This window comes from Cupressus sempervirens, chromosome 6, assembly GCF_028749045.1.
Source record: "Cupressus sempervirens isolate cs-2001-9-10 chromosome 6, ASM2874904v1, whole genome shotgun sequence".
Lineage (NCBI taxonomy): Eukaryota > Viridiplantae > Streptophyta > Pinopsida > Cupressales > Cupressaceae > Cupressus > Cupressus sempervirens.
The window spans coordinates 189,786,449-189,807,131 of NC_143123.1; the positions used below are offsets into that span (position 1 = coordinate 189,786,449).

Sequence of the window (20,683 nt, forward strand, 5' to 3'; positions counted from 1 at the left end):
CAAATCTCAAATAAATAATTTCTAAATTTAAAAGTTAAAAGTTGTATTGACCTAATAATAAAGAAAAAGTTAAAAGTTATATTGACCTAATAATAAAGAAATTATGAATTAAAATAGAGTTTATTTAATAATAATAATAACCAACAGCCAAAAACTTCAAAATCCATTAGACCATGATTTTTGAATGCTTTGTTCATTTAATTCCCAAAGATCTAAGCAGCTTGTTCTCGTCCTCTCGAGAGGGCCCAGTACTTGAACGGGTTGCAATGCGAGGATGTTGCAATGATTGTCTGTCTTACTTTTTCTAAGAAAGAATCAATTGCAACTCAGATTTTATTTGAAGATTACAATTCTTTTGCAATTGATCCTACGATATTCTTGGCAGTGGAAAGATTATTAGCTATCATTTTGTCCAGCGCACTCTGTTTTATAAAAGTTTCATACATTTTGCTATTCCAGTCTTTGTATTCATGCCTTCCTCCTCCTCGATCACATCTCCTGAATTCTTTTGCAATTAACCCTACGATATTCATTATCTGTGCAAAGATCTTTCTAAATGTTAGCTATTGCTGTATCTAGCACACTCTGTTTCAGAAAGTTTATTTGCATTCATGGCTTCCTCCTCCTCCTCATCGATTGCTCCTCCTAAATTATATGATGCATTCATCAGCCACCGAGGCCCCGATGTCAAGGAAACCCTTGCTAAACAGTTGTACGAGCTTCTTCGGAAGAGAGGCTGCCGAGCATTTTTAGACCGGGAAGAGCTGCGAGGGGGAGATTCTATTCCTTTTACCATTCGCAATGCTATTTGCTCATCTTTTGTACATATACCGATTTTTTCCCCTGGTTATGCACAGTCCTCATGGTGTTTAGACGAACTTGTTTTTATGCTGGAACACCTACCTGATGCCCTTTTTATTCCTGTTTTCTACAATGTAGAGCCTTGGGAGCTTCGTCACACAGAGAACGAAAAGTCTCAGTTTGCTGCAGCATTTTCTGATTACGGAAGTAAAAGTAGGTATCTTGATAAGTTGGATGAATGGAGAAAGGCCCTCAAATCCGCTGCAGACATATCCGGTTTTGAGCTTAGCAAGCATCAAGAGTAAGATTACTATTCCTCTTGTTTTCCCTTTTCTCCTGTTCATAATACTCATCTAACCACGGATAACTTTCTAAAAAGGTTTTGGTTTTGGATTTCAGCAATTTGTGTGAAAATATTGTATCCCGCGTGCTACAAGTAGTGCAAGATAGGAAAAATAGGATACCCTTAGATGTTGCGAAATTTCCGGTTGGACTTGCTGAAACCGTCCAAGATTTTGAAAGTTTTGAGAAAAAGAAGCAAATAAAGGTCACTAGAGAAGGGATCTGTGGACTTGGGGGGTCTGGGAAGACCACCTTGGCGAAAGAATTATTTAACAGGAGGCGTTCAAACTACCATACATCCTGTTTTCTCTCTGATGTGAGAGAATTCCATGCCAAAAGTGAACTGCATTGCTTGCAAAGTCAGCTTTTAAAAGATCTTTTCCCTAAAGAGCCGGAGATTGAGGGTCTAGAGATTAGCAGCGTGCACCATGGAATCGGAAAGTTGAGGGTTCTTCTGGAAAGAGCAAGGAATTTGAATTTTCTTATAGTCTTAGATGATATCGATCAGCAAGACCAGTTAGATGCCCTGTTACCTGAAGGCATGTTGAGCTCCAGTAGCCTTGTAATTATTACAACCCGTGATCAAAGTATGTTAAAGGGTGCAGATAGCTGTTATAAGATGAGGGAATTGAATAAGACTCAGGCTAAAGATCTCTTCTGTAGTCATGCTTTCCATGGACGGGACCCGCCCATCGCATTTGGGAAACTGGTTGAAAGCTTCGTGGAATTCTGTGGAGGTTTACCCCTTTCTCTCAAAGTTTTAGGTGCCCATCTTTATGGTAGAGATGAGAATGATTGGAAGTTACAATTGGAAAAAGTTGAGAAAATCCCGCCTGAGGATATAATGAAGAGACTTAAAATTAGCTTTGATGGTCTTGATGAAGAGGAGAAACAGATATTTATAGATATTGCTTGTTTATTCAATAAGAAAAACAAAGTTAAGTTGAAAAGTACAGCAATATCAATCTGGAAGGCGTCCGGTTGGAGCGCTGAACTTGCCGTTCAAACCCTTCAAGATAAATGCCTAGTTGAAGTGGTTCCTAACAAGTTTGAAATGCATGATCACCTCCGCGATCTGGGCAGACTAATGGCAGATAAGTTGGGCCCCCCTAGGCTGTGGAGACCACAAGTTCTCAGATCCATGGTGTGCTTCTACATATTTTTTAAATTAAGCTTTTATTAAAAGACTCTCAATTTGTGTGTTTTTATAAAATCAAAATCTAGCCACACATTTAACCTGATCCTTTTCTATGTAGGAAGAGAAAGGATTTGAACGAATCCTAGCAGAAACAAAGGGCAGATGTTTCCATTCATTCCAGGATTCGTCCCTCAAAAGCAAAATTACTTATTTTGTAGGGAATTCAAGTAATTCCGCTGAGACTGACCTCTTGTGGCTTGAAATAGGCAAAGTAAAAGAGATTCCTCCATGGATTCCTCTGAAAACATTGCAATACTTATCTGTTTGCCGTGTGGAAGAAATGTGGAGCACTTTTCTGCAACAGTTGCACATCAAATCCCAGGTATTTTGCAATTCTTTACTGTAATTTAAATCTTTCTTCACAACAGAGCAGTCATTTCAGAATACTTGTTTGGCAAAGATTGCTTATTACTGAGAACTAATCCATTTTAGGAGTAATTGTGAATGCCAGGCCAGTTTTGAGTTGAGAAAGCTGCAGATTTTGTACTCTCCCTCTTTGCAAAAGGTTCCAGATTTAATAGGAATGTTCAGTCATTTGGAAGAATTAGAAATAGGGAGCTCACTTCTAGAATATATCAGGAACAGTGATATAACATCTATCCTAGAATCGCTTAAACAACTTAATAATCTTAGATCATTGAAATTATGGTGCCAGCGCCGTGACTCCATTAGGGATTTGAAGTTGTCATGTGAGCAATTTGACTTTAGGGATTTGAATTTGTGGTCTGGAAGCTACAGTGACAGACAGCGTAGCAAACTTAATTTGGAGGCTTCTACAAGCAGCCGCACGACTAGCCTTGAAACCATATTTTTTAGCAGATTAGCTAATATTTCGAAGTTACTAATTAGCGGAGAAATTTGTCCAAGACTTCGATCGTTGACAGTTGAATGGATGTGGAATTTAAATGAAATGAACTTAAAGCAACTAGACAGACTGGATACTCTTGAGGTGCTGGACTGTGATAATTTAGAAACATTATCAGGGTTATCTTCTCTATCAGGGCTTCATTCTCTTAGAGTGAAGGATTGTCCCAAATTAGTAACAATCTCAGGGTTATCTTCTGGGCTACAATCTCTTACCGTGAAGGTTTGTCACAATTTAGAGAGAATATCAGAGTTATCTTCTGTTAAAGGGCTTCAGTCTCTTACTGTGGAGCATTGTCCCAAAATGGAAACAATATCAGGGTTATGTTCTGAGCTTCAATTTCTTACTGTGAAGGTTTGCTGCAAATTGGAAACAATATCAGGGTCATCTTTTGTAAAAGGGCTTCAGTCTCTTATGGTGGAGGGTTGCCCCAAATTGAAAACAATATCAGGATTATCTTCTGGGCTTCAATCTCTTATTGTGAATATCAGTGACAAATTGGGAACAATATCAGGGTTATCTTCTGTAAAAGGTCTCCCATTTCTTAAAGTGGATGATTGTCCTCAACTGGAAATAATATCAGGGTTGTTTTCTGGGCTTCAATCTTTTAAAGTGAAGGTTTGTCACAAATTGGAAACGACTTCAGGGTTATCTTCTGAAACAAGACTTCAGTCACTTACAATGGAGGATTGTCCCAAACTGGAAAAAATATCAGGGTTATCTTCTGAAACAAGACTTCAGTCTCTTACAATGGAGGATTGTCCCAAATTGGAAAAAATATCAGGGTTATCTTCTGGAACAGGGCTTCAGTCTCTTTCAATTGAGGATTGCTCCAAATTGGAATCAATATCAGGGTTATCTTCTCTAATAGGGCTTCAGTCCTTAGAGTGAAAACTTCTTCCAAACGGGAAACAATACCAGGGTCAAGCTTCTCTAACAGGGCTCCATGTGTTGCACAGAATTGCGTAGGGTGGAAACTGCCAAATTCAACATCATCAAGAGCAATTCATGGTTTTGGGATGTCATCAGCTGCAGTGTCTAGAAGGTTTCAAAGAGTGGCAAGGGCCATTCTGCTTCATATTCTTTCCTTGAATCCTCTAGATTTCTCTACTCACCAATCCAAATTTTTTCTCTGCAAGATACTGCTTGTCAGTTAAATAAATTCTCATGCTTTTGTGTTTGGTACCCTTAAACACAACGATAATGGCAGCGAAGGGCATTTAGGTCATGCGAAGACCTCAAAACAGGGGGACAAGGGCTCTTTATGCAAGCTAGCTTGTGCACAAAACTCCACTATGCTTGGTGTTCACGAAAAAAATTACACAATTCTGAGCCCGCGATTGCTTCTCACCATTGCCATGGTCACAATAGTTGGCTCCATTCATCCAATTGCTCATTTCTTAGTTTCCTTTCTGGCCGTATTCCAAATCATTTTCTCCTTCATTAGTAAGTCGATCATCACTTAATAATCCACTGTATAAGCCTATATTTTGAATTTTTTTCAAGATTTTAATATTTTTGTGAAATCCTTGTTTGCAGCGCTTTATCCTACGTACTCTTAATAATTCACTGCATAAGCTGATGTTTAGATTTTTTGTTTTTCAAAATCTTCATATTGATATGAATTATTTGTTTGCAGTGCTTTGTCCTTTGTACTATTACTCGCAGAAGTACCCGACCTAAATCTTTTAATCCTGGTTCCCTTTACCCTTGGCATCAGTTTTTCTGTTCGGTTAAACTGTGTTTTCAACAATGGTAAGTGTTTTGTTCTATTATTTCCTTTCCTACTCTTCTAATTCTGTGTTCATGAAAGCTTTAGGGTTTTTTCTAATGTCTCCCTTACTGAATGGCAGTCTTTTTAACTTTTTTTTTGGTTACCACTAATGCGTATAAAACTGCACTGATTATCTCATTGGTTTTGCGGTTGCAAGGAAAGTGATGAGTTGACAATTGTAATGGTTGTGGTGGTGATAAATCTGACAATGTATACATTCTGGGCTGCAAGGAAAGGCCGCGAATTTACTTTCTGGTACCCATTTGTCATCTATTGATTCATGGTTCTTTTGGTTTTCATATTAATTCAGGTACCTTTTCTTTGATGCTATTTTTTTTCCACTGATGCCTGCTGTAATTTTCTGGTGATTTATCCTTTAAAGTTTCCGCATTAAGCCAAACAAATCTGCTGCTTAAAAAAATTGGATGGAGCACTTTTGTTATTCCCCAAGACTGAAACTGCAATCAAGGCTCCGGAAATTCAAGCATCTAAGTACAGAGCCCAACTACTTATAAGAGAATCCAGTGTTTTATGCCAGTGTGGAAGAGACCAAAGCGGGAGATTTTATAGGCAGATATGCACTGCATTCCAAGACGACTGGACTCCACCCAAAAAGACAAAACACTTGATGGTAACTCTCTTGCAATTTCATGGATGATTTTCGATCAATTTGTGTTACCAGGAAGCTTTCATTTGATTGTCAAATGCTCCGTGTGAAGAAATGCTATGCATGCGGAGTACAATTTGAATTTCAATAAACTGACTGCATGCAATATTCTTGAATCCTATCTTATTTCAGGAACTTATCTTTGTGTTTTAAAACTGATGGATGATTTTCTGTTTAGTAATACTAATTGTCAAACGTCTATCTTTTGTCCCGAGATTTTTGTCTGCTTTCTAGTTTGTATTGACCATTCCCCTTTCTGGACTTGGTCTTCTCAGCATTTCTGTACACATGTTTTACAACCGAAAAATTGGGATCAGGCTTCAAACTTGACATGTTTGGATATCTGGTTACATAGTACTACACTAATAAGAGCTTATCTAAAAATATTTTCACAGGTTAGTCCATATAATCTTTATAAATTTCAATAATGTTACTACAAAGAAATGACAATGAACTTTACCTGTATGAGAATCCAATAAGGCATATAGGTTAAGAGTTGAATTTAAAACCACACAGTTTCTGCCGGGATGTTTTACTAAACTATCTGGCCTTGTTGTGACTAGTTCATCTTTAATACAGACAGCTCATTTTCTCATAGTAGGCAAATCCACGATGTGCTTATATTCAATAGGAAGTGGCTTTCCAGTCGGTATAATTTGGATCTAAATGTTTCCTTATAGTCATTCTAGTAAATTCAATGCATCATGCCATTTATCAACTGTAATGATGGTCTACTTCCATTTGAAAAGTAATGTCTAGGCATTTGCTATGTGCACAGGTGAAGATTAATGTGCTGCAGAAGTTGAGCTTCTGCAGCACCAAATTGAGGGATAATTTACGACCCAAAATACTTCCTCTTGGAAATCTGCTTAATGGAGATTTGAAAGTTTTCTTCTGTGCATGTTCTTAGGTACTAAAATTGGACATGATTAGCCGTTGTCCATGTGGAGCAATCCATGCACAAGCTTGCCGTCCAAGGGCTAGTAGAAAAAAAAAAAGCTATTGATTGGAGGGAAAATGAGGAGAATCGTAGCTCCTAATCAACAATAGGTAGACTTCGTTTGATACGGGTAGCAATTTTTGTATACTATTGACTATTAGAATGATAATAATTTTTATAGTCATAGTAACTAGGTTTCTTAATGTTCGACCATGGCAAGATGCAGTTTTCATGGAGGTAGATGAGGAATATAAACCCTGCCAAGTGATTCAGAAATGGGTGTTTGTAGTTGTGCATTAGTGCCAATATATAATGCCACAATAATAGGGAATTAGATTCTACCATTATATGTGTTTTTCTTCTTTATGTGAATGCCTCTTCTCAAAAATAACAAGACTTTATATATATATATATATATCAGAGCATTATATTTGAAATTCTTACAATGAACACTTTTCTATATTCGGATTGTTCTATTTATCTTTACAATATTACCACAACATCACTGTAACACTTTAAAGTCACAAGACAGTATGTTTTGTAAAGGGCAAATCTTTGAAACCGTTTCTGCACCTGTCAAAAATGCATATTTTTCTATCATGGAAGATCCAAAAATGGATCTGTTGTTTGTATTCTGTGGTATTTTCTAAAAGTGGTTGGCTTATAATCACCATAAAATACCGCTTATAATCAAAGTTTGCATTTTCCGAAAATATATGCGATGAATGATCTGAGAATTATGTTAATAGTTCACGGTATTTTTTTGGGGTGGAAATAGTTGATAAGCATCTCTGCCATTTCTAATGAAACTCGGAATAGATGCTTCAGTTTACCCTGCTCCGTCTGATGATTGCGTCAAGCCGTTCAGAAGAAAATATTTTTATATTTTAAATTTGAATTAAACCTACAGAAGCTTTTCATGAAGAAGAAAGTAATTCGACTTCATTTCGAGCACCTAGTCGTAAAACTGCAGCCATACTTCAGTGTAGAGTGGGTACTCTTTCTTGAAAATAGAGCCGTAATTGTTGAGATTTTCTAGGAAATTTTTAAGGTGAGCGGTTCTGAAAATATTAAGGTGAGCCATTTTGTGTTAGTGTGGTTCAGTTCTAGCTCGTTTTTATAAGCATGAATTTATTTTTTCGTTAGATTTTTATTATCTATTAGTTTTTACAATTAAAAAAATTGACATTCTAAGGTTTTAAATATAATTTTTTCCAAATATATTTCTTTATTATAATATCTAATTTTCTTTTGGTCAGAGAAAAAAAAATTGGACATAATAAATAAATAAAAATAATCTTCTCGACTTTTTCAAAGGCACCAAGAAGCAAAGGAAGGTTCTTTGGGACAACCCTGTCGTCAAACAACAAGGCATAAGACAACAATCATCGTAGATGCTTTGGCAACCATTATCCACATCTCTCACCCAAACTTTGCACTCCCACAGATTTAATCCACCTTCTCTGCAATTTTCCCGAAACCCACTCCAACATTCTTCTCTTCTCCTTCCACCTCACATTCTTGGCTATAATAGCTCATAGCGAGAGCATACACTGCTAGATTCCTTTGTTTTTCTGTGGGCAAAAAAGTAGTGATCCCTAGGCATGGAAATTAGGTCGACATTTTGTTGTCTAAAGTTTGTTGGATGTCTCTCTACAAATGAAATTACGAATGCTTGATGGCGAACCCTTGCAACCGTAGATGACTTTGCAATGGGCTAAGGACAAATATCACTACTATTTTTATTGCTTTTCATGCTCAACTTTGCCCAATAATCACAATTCATGTTGGGGCACTTTTATGTAAAGTAGTGAATATTGCCTACACTATTGGACTTTGAGCAAGCATCATCCCAACTAGGATCTCCATAACACAAGCTTAGTAATATCTTATATGAACACAAATTGTTCCTTGGAATATATATAAGAAAAAGCATTTTTTAGGAAGACATGGCATATACATTACAATGTCTAGAAGGAAGTCATCCCATGAAGCTAAAATAGGAAGACATGGTATATCCTACTGCATTGAATTAGGAGCATATGTGGCTGGAACTGGATTAGTAGAAGCAACATAAGCATCAGGAGGTAGGATCTCATCTGGAGTTGAAGGTACCATAACTGGAGTGACTGGAGATAGAATGTCTTCTGGAAATGGAGGAACTGTAGGATCTCCATATGCTTTCCAAAGAGCCATCCAAATGTCATAAGGTTTAGTGAGCTTTCCAATGACATCAAAGCATTCAACATTGATACTAAAAAAAATGACTGACATAATTGTGTCAATAGGTGACCGATCAGTGTAAGAGGGCAGTTCTTTGGAACATAGATAAGGAAATACTTCCTTATGCTCTCTTAGATGATCAATGATTAAGGCACTCCATTTCTGATAGTTCTTCTTTGTCAAACTCGGTCTTATACCAAATTGACATGTGAAACAAAACTTCATGAGATCAATATATGTATGCACCCCCCAAAATGCATGATTTGACACTTTATGTGTCATGAGATCAATGTATGAATCCTCCCTAATGCATGATTTGACACTTTATGTGTAGTGTGATTACAAGAGGCCACTTTGTCAAAATGGACTTAGTGGACTTCTAATTTTCTGTTTACAACCTCCTCTTAGAGTTCAAATTTGGAACTTTACAATGTAGCTTAGAAATACAACAATTTTGAAGCAATACAACACAAAGAAAGGACCAATTTCTGAAAGTGATATTTTTGTCCACACAAGCCTATAATCTAATTGCAGATCTAGAAAGTGGACAAAAATTAAGCACTTTCAAAAAAATGGAACATGATTATGTGTCTAGATGAGCTTGAACTAAGCCTTTGAAGTTGTAAAAATTAGGATTTTCAATTTGTAGAAAAGTTCAAGAATAAAGATCTCAGACATCCTACACCAATGTGTAGATCACAAAATTCTACCTGAAAACAAAATAAAATTCTCGGAAAAACTAGTTCGTATGAGGGAGATATCATTGTTTGAAAATCACCTATGCAATTATTTTTCCTAAATTGCCGCCATCGCGCCTCCAAAAATTAATTGACTCTAGATTTCACCTCAGATGTCCGATTGTGATGAAACAAGAGTCAATTTGGGGTTTTTTGACCTTTTGAATATCATGCCAATATCTTATTTGCACCAACAAGCTCTAATATTGTCCTACAAAAAATCTCCTCTATAGGCCTGATGGCCAAAAAAAATTCGAACAAAATACACAGATTTGAAAAATAATGCAAAGAAAATGCAGAGACTGAAATAATAAAATATGTAGATCTAAAAATTAAATTCATAGATCTGAAATGATCACCAAATTTGTAAATCAGGCCTTTGGGTGCTGGTTTGCAAAAAAAAAATTGTCTCAATTTTGACTATGGCCTAGGGTAGGAAACACTATAGTCAAAATTCACTAAATTGATGCTTTGTATGCAATGGTGACGTATGATTTGGCTCTAGACACTCCCAATAGTTGAAGATACTTCGGATCTAAATCGAGGTGTCCTTAGAGAGGTGAAGCAAGAATAGTCTCCAATGGCTATGAAATGACGCTCCTATGGCTTTGAAACCATGTAAGAATTTGTCTTAGGGCAAAATCACCCAAAATCAAGAAGCTCAAGAACTAGCACAAAATAGACCAATAGAGTATGATCAAAACACTAGTAAATTTGGACTCAAATTTTGACAAATTTTGGTCAAAATTTTGACCAAGCAGTTCGTGGTAAATTTTCTCGTCAAAATTTTGACTAACCTACAAGTTGGTCAAAATTTCAACCAATACATTCATAAAAAAAAATTAATTTTTACTAGCTCTGATTTGTCATTATTGGTCAAAATTTCCACCAATGTTTGGTCAAATTTTTTTTAGAATTGGGGAAATTTGACCAATTCTTGGTAGAAAACTATCAAGAATTGGTCAAAATTTCCACCAAGGTTTGGTCAATTTTTTTAATAATTGGTGGAAATTTTGACCAATTCTTGGTAGAAAACTATCAAGAATTGGTCAAAATTTACACCAATGTTTGGTCAAATTTTTTTAATGCTATATCAAGCAATTATTTCTTATCCAAGCCATTTAATTTGCAACCTTTTAAATCTCTGCAAAGATAAAGTTGGAGCAGGAGAATTTTTCTTCTCAAAGGTGTCCTCTGATTGTAAAGTGTCCATTCCATTATCTGTTTCAACAGATAATGGAATGGATGCTCAATAGATAATGGAATGGATGCTTTACAATCAGAGGACACCTTTGAGACGAAAAATTCTCTCTCTCTAACTTTATCTTTGCTGAGATTTAAAAGGTTGCAAATTAAATGGTTTGGATAAGAAACAATTGCTTAATAAAACATGGAACAAATGAACATTTATGCATAGGGAACCATTAATTATGTGAGTGACGCAGATGTAGCTAAATTTTTTCGGGTCAAAGCCACCAATTAATATAAGGTTTCTAATCTCCATGAGGTCGACATTGTGGTTGTATGGGCTATGGAGAAGGCACTTCTTCATTGTCCACTTCATCACTGATTAACTTGCACCATAGCCTGATGGTCTTCATCTTTGTTGTGGGCTCTTATCCCCTATGTGAGTGCTAATGTAGAAGTCAAAGTGGAAAAAATAAGTAAAAACATGTTGAATAATGTTTTTAATCTTGACTTGGTTAACATTGTTGATTTAAGGGCTATGGACTGGGCAATTCTTCAATGTCCAATTAGGGCTAGCATTACATCCTCTTTAATTGTTACATGTACAACCCTAGGAGGAAATAGGTTGTTGGCTACTTCTTCTGGCCTTGCACTTTCTTCTTTGCAAGTTTTTCTTAAACACAACTCTACATCCATTCCTAGTTTCAAGCGATTTGACAATGCATATAATTGCCACAAAAAATAATACCCATTTCTTGTTTAGTTTCTAATAGGTCTTTCTCAACTCTTTCATTTGGAGAGAAGGTTTTTGTCATGGCAACAACGCATAAAACATCTCAAGGTAAAACTAAAGATGAAAATGAGTACAAGCATACGGTTGACTTACCTCATACAAGCTTCACCCTTAGAGCAATTCAACAACACGTGAACTAGAAATACAAAAGTTGTGGGATGAGAAACAGATTCAATGTCTATTAGATTTGAATTTAGAATGAGTAGCTAGAGTAATAGTAAAGAAAAAAATATTTCAAAAGTCACTAGCCTATTTGTTAATTTTAGGGCTAGGGGGTCAAGTTGATAAAAAAGAAAAAAGTTTTAAGACAAATTGTCCCAAATTCCTCATGGGTTCTTCCACCGAGTGTCAGTCGAGTGTGTTGGGTTTCTACTTGGGTTTGGTAGACAAATCCATAGACTGGATGACCAAGCTCACTATTAATGGACCTAGCATGGGATGATCCATACCAAGATCTAGTGGTACCAAGTTCTAGAATTTAGTTCCTTAGGATTTGAGTTCTAAATTTCATGTATGGATTGACTTCAATCTATCAACCTTCATCAAGTTTGAAAATATTGTGTTTGGTTGAAGTATCCATGAAGATGATTCAAGTCTTTCAACATAGTATAGTATTGCAGTGTAATTAGTGAAGCATGAGCATAACCTCTAATAATTACAGAAGAGGAGGGATACAGTTCCATCAGGTGCAGAAGGCCTGAAATGAAGATTAATAAGTTTCAGGATCACTATTGCACAATAATCAACTGATTTGAAGCAACACTTTAAAAGCAGTGCTAATCCATATAAGATTCTAGGTTGTAGTGGAGTACAAAGCAAGATCTAAGCTAACTTACAAGTAGAATTTACCACCTTCTCAATTGAAGTCTTTCTTGTGCCTCAATGTTAGAATTTGTAATCTTTCCTTGGTTGTATTTATTAAATGGGATAAACCAAGGTATCCCTTATGTTGTTTGTCCTCTAGTCCACATGAGGATAAGTCTATTTTGTAATTCCTTTATTAAGGGAAATAATTATTCCTCCTTAAGAGGATTATGACACTTGTTATGCACACACTTATGAATGTGGCAATCATTCATATGGGAGTTACAAATAACTCCTCTTCTCATCTATTTATAAGAGATGCTTCTCTCTCTCTCTCTCTCTCTCTCTCCCCTCATTCTTAGGCATTTGCCTCATTCATATAATTCACAAGGGGTTTTGTTTGCTTTCTCCTTTCAAAATCCTGGTCTCCTCTTTTGTGTTGATCTTGGGAAGTTCTTATAAATGATGGTAATTACGTTCATCACAAACTCTCTTGGATTAATATATAATTTTTTAATTTTAGTTCATTTCGATTTTATTATTTCTATCATGGTATCAGAGTTAACTAATCCTTGTTTTGAGCTTGTATGAAGGTTACCATGTTGGAGACTCTTGTTGAGTTTTTTGTAGTTTTTTAAAAATCCTTTTGTAGGTTTCTTTATGCTCTTTCTTATTATCTAACATATTTTCCTTTCTCTTGCTTTGGATGGTTTACTGCCAAAACAAAGAGAAATATTGCTTTATTTGCATTATTCATTGTAAATCACTTATTTCTCTTTAGTATGCTTTTACAAGGAATTAGTTATTGCATTAATCTAATTTAATTACACTTTAATCTTTTCTGAATTTTGTCTAATAAAACAAAATCAAATCCATCATTTTACTTCTAATAAAACAAAGTACATCATATTTTCTTTCCTTCCTTCTCCTTCTATCATAGATAAACCTAAGCTCTATGCAATCCTAAACCCTTTTTTTTCATTTTTTTTTACCACCTTATACTTGATTTATAGAACCCACAGATTCTACTACAACCCCTATATTATCATCCCCTGAAGAGATCCTCATCTAAGGAGGAACCCTTCGACTCTCACAATATTGGACCACCACTAAGATTGCATCAAATAATGCATATGCCCTAGCCACCATATCTGTTGGCAGTAGCCTTGCAAGATGAATCATTTCCCTTTCGAAATACATTCGATTCCTTAGCCGCAACCCTCTCCTCATTGTATCCAAAAGGGTCATTCGTACCATAACCTCATCAAACTTCTTGATGGGAATAATTCCTCCCACCCATGCCTTTGATCCATGCAACAAATAACCACTAAGTGCTTCATCCAATATGGCCGCATTCACAAAGGATGGATTTATGCAAATCTCTTGAATCTTCATCATCTTCCTGTACTCAGGTAACATATCATATATGTTTGAGTACAATATGGACAATACTTGAGTTTGATAGATAGGGCGCGATGCCCTTGGCCTCAACACTCCATCTCCTATTATGCACCTTATTGCATGCTCCACCTCTCCAGGCATTGCTTGAAATAGTTCGTTGAAATCTCCCCTAAGGTATGTTGATTCTAGAGGAAATTCCCATATTAAAATGGGAATCTTCACTCGTAAATTTAACACCTTATGATTCATTTTTTTCAAAGTGCCCTACATTCCATAAAAAATAAAAATGAGAAACTCAAACATCTTTAATTTCTCTTATTTATTACATTTAAAGAAAATAAAAACATTGAATAATTAATTCAAAAATTGATTAAACTATATATATATATACTTGAATTATTTGTTTCCTTAAAATTTTGGAAGATCAGTTAATCTGTTTTGGTTAAGGGGGGAAAAAACAACTATATATTTTTTATAATGGTGTGATGAAATAACTTAAACATTACATTGATATTATAACAGATTTTCTTGAGCCTTTTTAATATATTGTGGAAAGGCTATCTCTATTACTATTGACATCAACGTATCCACTTCAAGTTTTACTCTTGCTAATGTCTTGAGACATTTTTTTAATGGTCTTTTTTATGAGAGAGATGATTAGAATAACAAAGATAGCTCTTATGTTTTACCTGTTGTTGATGACAAATTGGTATATTAGATGTGATAGGAGTTTAGCCAAATCTCTTCTAAAAATTCATCAATCTGTTCAAAAGATATCAGTCATTCTGCATCAACACTCAAATACCATTAGATATAAAAATAACTTTGAAAATGCTTCACATAGTTGATTTCATATAACTAGTAACAACAACTGAAACTCAAACCGCTTTGCTACTTCAAACCTCTTATCTTCAGCTAGACGTCTGTCTTGTCACCCTTTCAATTCTTGGGTTGAATGTCGCCTATAGTTGCTTCTTATTCTAGTTCACAACAATCTAGAATCTTCAGCATTATTCCACTCCAATATGACCACCCAGTGCATGTTGTTTAGTTCTCTAGCTATTGATGCAGGAGCATCTTGCATGGGAAAATTATTTTTTAAAAAAAATTTAAAAAATTTAAAAAAAAAATTGGAAAAAATAAAAATAAAAAATCTGGAGGAGAGAGAAAGTGACGAAAATTAGAGGAGAAATAATAATAAAAAATAAAAAGGGGAAAAAGGAGAAAAGAAAGGAAAAAGGGGATTTGTATTTTCGAGGTGCATAGGTGGCATAATAGAAAAAATAAAAAAATAAATGGTTGTCATTCCATTTATCGAGGTGTGTGGGTAGAATTCTAGAAAGTTATGAATATTGTAGAAAGTTGTGGATATTGTAGAAGGTTATGGAAGTTGTAGAAGGTTGTGGATATTGTGTAGGAGGAATTCTAGAAGGTTGTGGATAAGTCATGCATTGGGTGGTAAGTGCCTATTTAAGCAAGGCATATGAGCATTTCTAATCAAGCTCAAGGAGAAGCTTGAGAAGTGGAAGCTTGAGGAGTAGAAGCTCGAGAAGGAGAAGCTTGAGAAGGAAAAGCTTGAGAAGTGGAAGCTCGAGGAGTAGAAGCTCAAGGAAAAGCTCGAGAAAGAGAAGCATTGGAAGGAAAGTTGGAAGGTGTGAAGGCTTCAAGGTGTGAAGCTAGAAAGTGTGAAAGAGAAGGAGGAAGTGAAGAGTGAGTTTTCCTGAGTCTGTGGACAGAGCGTCAAATGTGAGGTAGTTTACAACAGGATTGTGATGGAGTTGTGAGTGTAGATAGAGCGCCGAATGTGAGGCAGTTTACACTTGGATCTTGGATAAGGTTGGAGAAGAGCTAGTGGCTGCGGTTTAGAAACAAGGAGGTTTCTTGGTGGCTTGCGAGCACAAGTTGAGATCTCAGAGGTTTCTACCAGAGTGTGGATCTGGACTAGCTTACGTTTGGATTGGATCTTGAGAGATCTTGCAAAAAAAAATTATTGTAATTACTATTGGATTTTCAAGTATAAAATTGTCTTCATATTGTTGCATTCTTGGTTGTGAGTTGGTAAGGGTGGTGTGGCCCTTCGCAAGTGGTATCGGAGCGTACCTTCGTCAGTGGTATCAGAGCAGGAGTTCCTGAGTGTACAAGCAGATCGCCAAAGTGTGAGGCAGTTTGTACCAAGACCTTGGTTGGGTAAAGTTTATTAGAGTGGGAGTTCATGAGCATGTAAACAGATTGTCGAAGCTGAGGTAGTTTGTACTAGGACCTTGGGAGGACATGCAAATTGATCGATTGATGTGGAGATGGAAGACTGAACTTGTTGAGGCATGATTGTGGAGAGCTAGCGGATTGCAACTTCGTTGTCCTAGACTTGTGATGTGGTTCCTAATTGTTCGTGTGAGGTGGTAGGTTGTGATCTAACTTGCAAACAATTTGGTTGTCACAAGGAGCATGGGAAGGATTTGTTGCAAAGGGTTTACGAAGATCTTGGGAGATGGCTCCAAGAGGATTGGACCCTAAGATGATTGCGAAAATCTATGATATAGTGGAGAGGAATTTTTCTAAGATGATTTCTCGGTTGGATGCTAGATTGGCTGATCAAGCTAAGAAGGTCAAGGTGGAAGAGGATGGTTTTGTTGATCAGTTTGTGGAGCCTGATGCAGAACCTGTAGAGCAAATAGAGGTTGTTGCTGAGGATATTCCTAACCTTGCTGATGTTGGGATGGAGATTGGTTTTCATGATCAGTTGGTTGAGTCTGACATGGAGACTATAGAGCATTTGGTCGTGGATGATCTAGTTGATGTTGGTGGTGACTTGTATCTTGCAAAGCATCTTGTTGTGAGCAATGAGGTTGCTGGTGTAGAGAGTTTGGCATGTGTTGATGGAGATCTACATGTGGCTGTTGATGCGAGGTTTGTTACTATGGGTGTGAATTCACTAGTTGCTGATGTGGATGAGAGTTTTCTGTTGAAGCATTATGTTTAGTTTGTTCCTGGAAGTGAGCATGTTGATTGGATGGTTGAGATTCTGGTGTTTGATAGAGTAATGCAGATGTGGAAGATTTGCATGGTGGTTTTCTTGTCCCCGTTGAGGTGGAAGCCTTTGGTGAAGATGAAGATGGCTGTAGATTTTTCTTTTGGCGTCAAAGTGTGGGACACACTTTTCTATCTATCGGGAGAGTCTGATGCAGGAGCATCTTGCATGGGAAAATTATTTTAAAAAAAAATTGGAAAAAATTGGAAAACAAAAAAAAAAATTGGAGGAGAGAGAAAGTGACGAAAATTAGAGGAGAAATAATAATAAAAAATAAAAAGGGGAAAAAGGAGAAAAGAAAGGAAAAAGGGGATTTGTATTTTCAAGGTGCATAGGTGGCATAATAGAAAAAATAAAAAAATAAATGGTTGTCATTCCATTTATCGAGGTGTGTGGGTAGAATTCTAGAAAGTTATGAATATTGTAGAAAGTTGTGGATATTGTAGAAGGTTATGGAAGTTGTAGAAGGTTGTGGATATTGTGTAGGAGGAATTCTAGAAGGTTGTGGATAAGTCATGCATCGGGTGGTAAGTGCCTATTTAAGAAAGGCATATGAGCATTTCTAATCAAGCTCAAGGAGAAGCTTGAGAAGTGGAAGCTCGAGGAGTAGAAGCTCGAGAAGGAGAAGCTTGAGAAGGAAAAGCTTGAGAAGTGGAAGCTCGAGGAGTAGAAGCTCGAGAAGGAGAAGCTTGAGAAAGAGAAGCATTGGAAGGAAAGTTGGAAGGTGTGAAGCTGGAAAGTGTGAAAGAGAAGGAGGAAGTGAAGAGTGAGTTTTCCTGAGTCTGTGGACAGAGCGCCGAATGTGAGGCAGTTTACAGCAGGATTGTGATGGAGTTGTGAGTGTAGACAGAGCGCCAAATGTGAGGCAGTTTACACTTGGATCTTGGATAAGGTTGGAGAAGAGCTAGTGGCTGCGGTTTAGAAACAAGGAGGTTTCTTGGTAGCTTGCTAGCACAAGTTGAGATCTCAGAGGTTTCTACCAGAGTGTGGATCTGGACTAGCTTGCGTTTGGATTGGATCTTGAGAGATCTTGCAAAAAAAAATTATTGTAATTACTATTGGATTTTCAAGTATAATAAAATTGTCTTCATATTGTTGCATCTTGGTTGTGAGTTGGTAAGGGTGGTGTGGCCCTTCGCAAGTGGTATCAAAGCGTACCTTCGTCAGCTATCCTGCACCATTTTTATTATAGGCTAGCACTGTAACATTTTTTGTTTGTTTGCCATTATTTTTTTGCTATTCGGTAACACATTTCTTAATCTATAACTTGGAATTTGTTTTATCCCAGAAACGTTATTATTCATTGTAACTCTATTCTATTTGGCATGCATCTTGAGATAACTCTATGCCATTCGCTCCTTCAGCTGACTCAGCAGATATGACTATAGATGCTATCATTAATCCTTGGACGTATCAGGGTGTTGTTAGTATAGTTTTGCAGTCATTGGATGCAGAGGGAATTTATCAATTATATAGAGGTTTCAATTTTTTTTGCGCTGGATTTTTTAGTAATGCATATCAGGCATTCTTAGAGCCGTTACTAACACCTCAATATAGAATCTTCTGCCTCTACCATGTATCATGTGATGATGGGTTTGAAGGAGATAGTTAGGAAATTCTAACAGTCACCATTAGACAGTCTCAAGTTTGTAGCTGCAACATCATCTTTATGTATTCAGATCAAAGGTGTCATTCCTAGCATGCCCGATAGATTGACAATATCAAAACTTCTGCAGGGTGATGACATGTAATTTTTTTTTTAAGACTCTAGTGTCTACATGTTTGTTTTGCATCTGGTTTCTTCATTTACATCAGAGATGAGAGGATTTTAGTGTTCTAAGTTTTAGAACCTCTTGAAACACCTTTTAAACTATTATTTATAAAAGAAGGATATTTTATTTTTCTTTTTGCTATCATAAAGTTTTTTTAAAAAGGAAGTAAATTTTTATGAAGTTTCTTTCCAAAATCCTTTTTTAAGAGATAAATTATTAAAAATTCTTTCAAAATTTTATAAATACATATTGCATATGATTAAGAAGTTTTCATAATCATATTCTTTTGTCAATTTATTTTACTTTTCATTTTTTATTAATATTTCTTAAACAATTGAGTTTTGCCTCTAATTGTCCTATTTGTAGTAATGATTTCACACATTGATCTTGTCCTCAATTTTGATTAGCCTTTCACATCTCCTATATTGATGCCTACTAAAGTTTTTGATCTTATTTGACAAGTCCTCATTCTTAAAATCTTATAATGCACTTTAATAAATTTGAATTTGGAGAGAAAATGATAGAAGTTTTATCTTTTTTTGTGAATTTAGGTATTTATATTATTTTTCATTTTAATTTTGATCAAGCATCAAGGTAAGTACCTCAAGTCTATTTCCTTTAGAACATGTAATTATGTTCCATCAATAATTTGGCTTCCATGTGAGCTAGATATGACCTTGTTTCATTGTAGGATTTCATATTTTAAGTATATTTATTCAAGTATATATGGGGGCCCACATATATGCCCAGATAAATATACAAGCTATTGTGATTTTATTAATTTATAAAGTCTATTTTTTTTCTTCTCTAAAATACATATGCTCAAGACTCCAATGCATAAAATCACTTAAGTACTCATGTTTACCCTTAATGGAGTTTTCTACCTGATATCTATATATTGTTTATTTCTCATTGATCTTCCTTGGATCTCTACATTTACTTCAATATTGTTTGGATCATGAGTTATCTTACACATTTGCCTTCAACTTTATTGTGATATTTTGATGTGCACATAATTGCACTTTTATGCTTTTATAGCATCGTTCCATGCCCATGTTGGCACTTTATGGTTTTATACCATTGATTTACATGATTTATATGATATTTTTTGTAAGTTGCATCAGGAGCCAATTTATCAAGGTTAACTATGGTGGACCCGACAGTTTTAAACTGACTCGTAGTTGCCTTATCTGACCTGTGGAGTATCCCTCCAACCTATAATTGGTGTGCACTTAATTCAATGGAGTTTCCCTCCATTTTTTCCACTTTGTTCCTCAATGTGAGGATGATATTTTATGGGGATTTTCCATTTCAATCTCTTTGTCTCCTTGGTGTATGCTCCTAGTTTTGATTTATTCATGGTATGACTTCCTACACCTTGCTCATTTTTTAGTGTATAGGTGACGAGGCTACCATATCTTGGAGCACTCCAATATTGGAGACTCTATTTGAGAAAGTTTTTTTGATCCATGTTGATCTTTTTCCTCGTGGCAATGATGTTGCTTGTCCATGATGGATTTCTTATTTGAAGGCAATATGTTGTTACTCCTCATAAATCCTTCCTTTGGTCCACATTGGCAATCATTCTTGGAAAAACTGTAACTTGAATTATTTGGTGCTTGAGGCACATGTTCTACTTATTTATTATTGTCTCTCTTATATTTCTTTGATAAATATACAATGTGATAATGTTCTGCATACTTTATTGCCTAGATCGTGGGTCGTGTAGGTGATGGAGTTGCAACCCATTCACTTGTAGTGGGATGACTCATTAGTGGACTGTCTATATCCATGTGATTGATGCAATGTTGATGCAAGTGTCATTAGTTGGCCTTGTCTATGGTCATTTGTGCATTAGTATGTTCCTTTCATGAGAGATTTATTGCATCTATTATGATCATTTTGAGCTTATGACTTATTTTAGATATCATGTTAACTCCAGTGCATGTTGGTGAACACATTCATTTATCCTCATCTTTCTTAGTTCCTCCTTGATTAAATTATTATAACTTCATTTTTTTTACTAACTTAACCATTCAATGTAATTCTACTTGTGGATAGTTGTCTTGTTTTTTGTTCTCTGCCTTTTTTTTCAGGTGATCCATCAAGGAACCTTCTCAATTTTTCACATATGAAGATGTGTCTATGCT

General features: G+C 35.9%; 1 protein-coding gene across 6 annotated transcripts; it reads left to right on the top strand.

Annotated features, from left to right (window-relative positions):
- The first annotated feature begins 209 nt into the window (after positions 1-209).
- LOC149551889 (disease resistance protein RPV1-like) lies at positions 210-6,931 on the top strand. 6 transcript variants are annotated; one of them, XM_089787390.1, is made up of 8 exons: positions 210-1,102; positions 1,201-2,287; positions 2,400-2,663; positions 2,793-4,652; positions 4,846-4,961; positions 5,138-5,235; positions 5,363-5,611; positions 6,407-6,931. In XM_089787390.1, the coding sequence occupies exons 1-4, from the start codon at positions 612-614 to the stop codon at positions 4,095-4,097; spliced, it is 3,147 nt and encodes a 1,048-aa protein (XP_089643516.1). In that variant the 5' UTR covers positions 210-611; the 3' UTR covers positions 4,098-4,652; positions 4,846-4,961; positions 5,138-5,235; positions 5,363-5,611; positions 6,407-6,931. The 6 variants fall into 6 exon arrangements, with proteins under 6 accessions (XP_089643516.1, XP_089643514.1, XP_089643515.1 ...); XM_089787388.1 differs by having other exon boundaries at positions 6,426-6,931; XM_089787389.1 differs by having other exon boundaries at positions 6,558-6,931.
- Positions 6,932-20,683: the final 13,752 nt, after the last annotated feature.

Excerpts from the sequence above, each read along its gene's own strand:
- LOC149551889 (XM_089787390.1), top strand. The coding sequence starts at position 612 with ATGGCTTCCTCCTCCTCCTCATCGATTGCTCCTCCTAAATTATATGAT. Across the intron at positions 1,103-1,200 it reads GAGCTTAGCAAGCATCAAGA|CAATTTGTGTGAAAATATTG; the intron begins GTAAGATTACTA and ends TTTGGATTTCAG. Across the intron at positions 2,664-2,792 it reads AGTTGCACATCAAATCCCAG|GCCAGTTTTGAGTTGAGAAA; the intron begins GTATTTTGCAAT and ends TGTGAATGCCAG.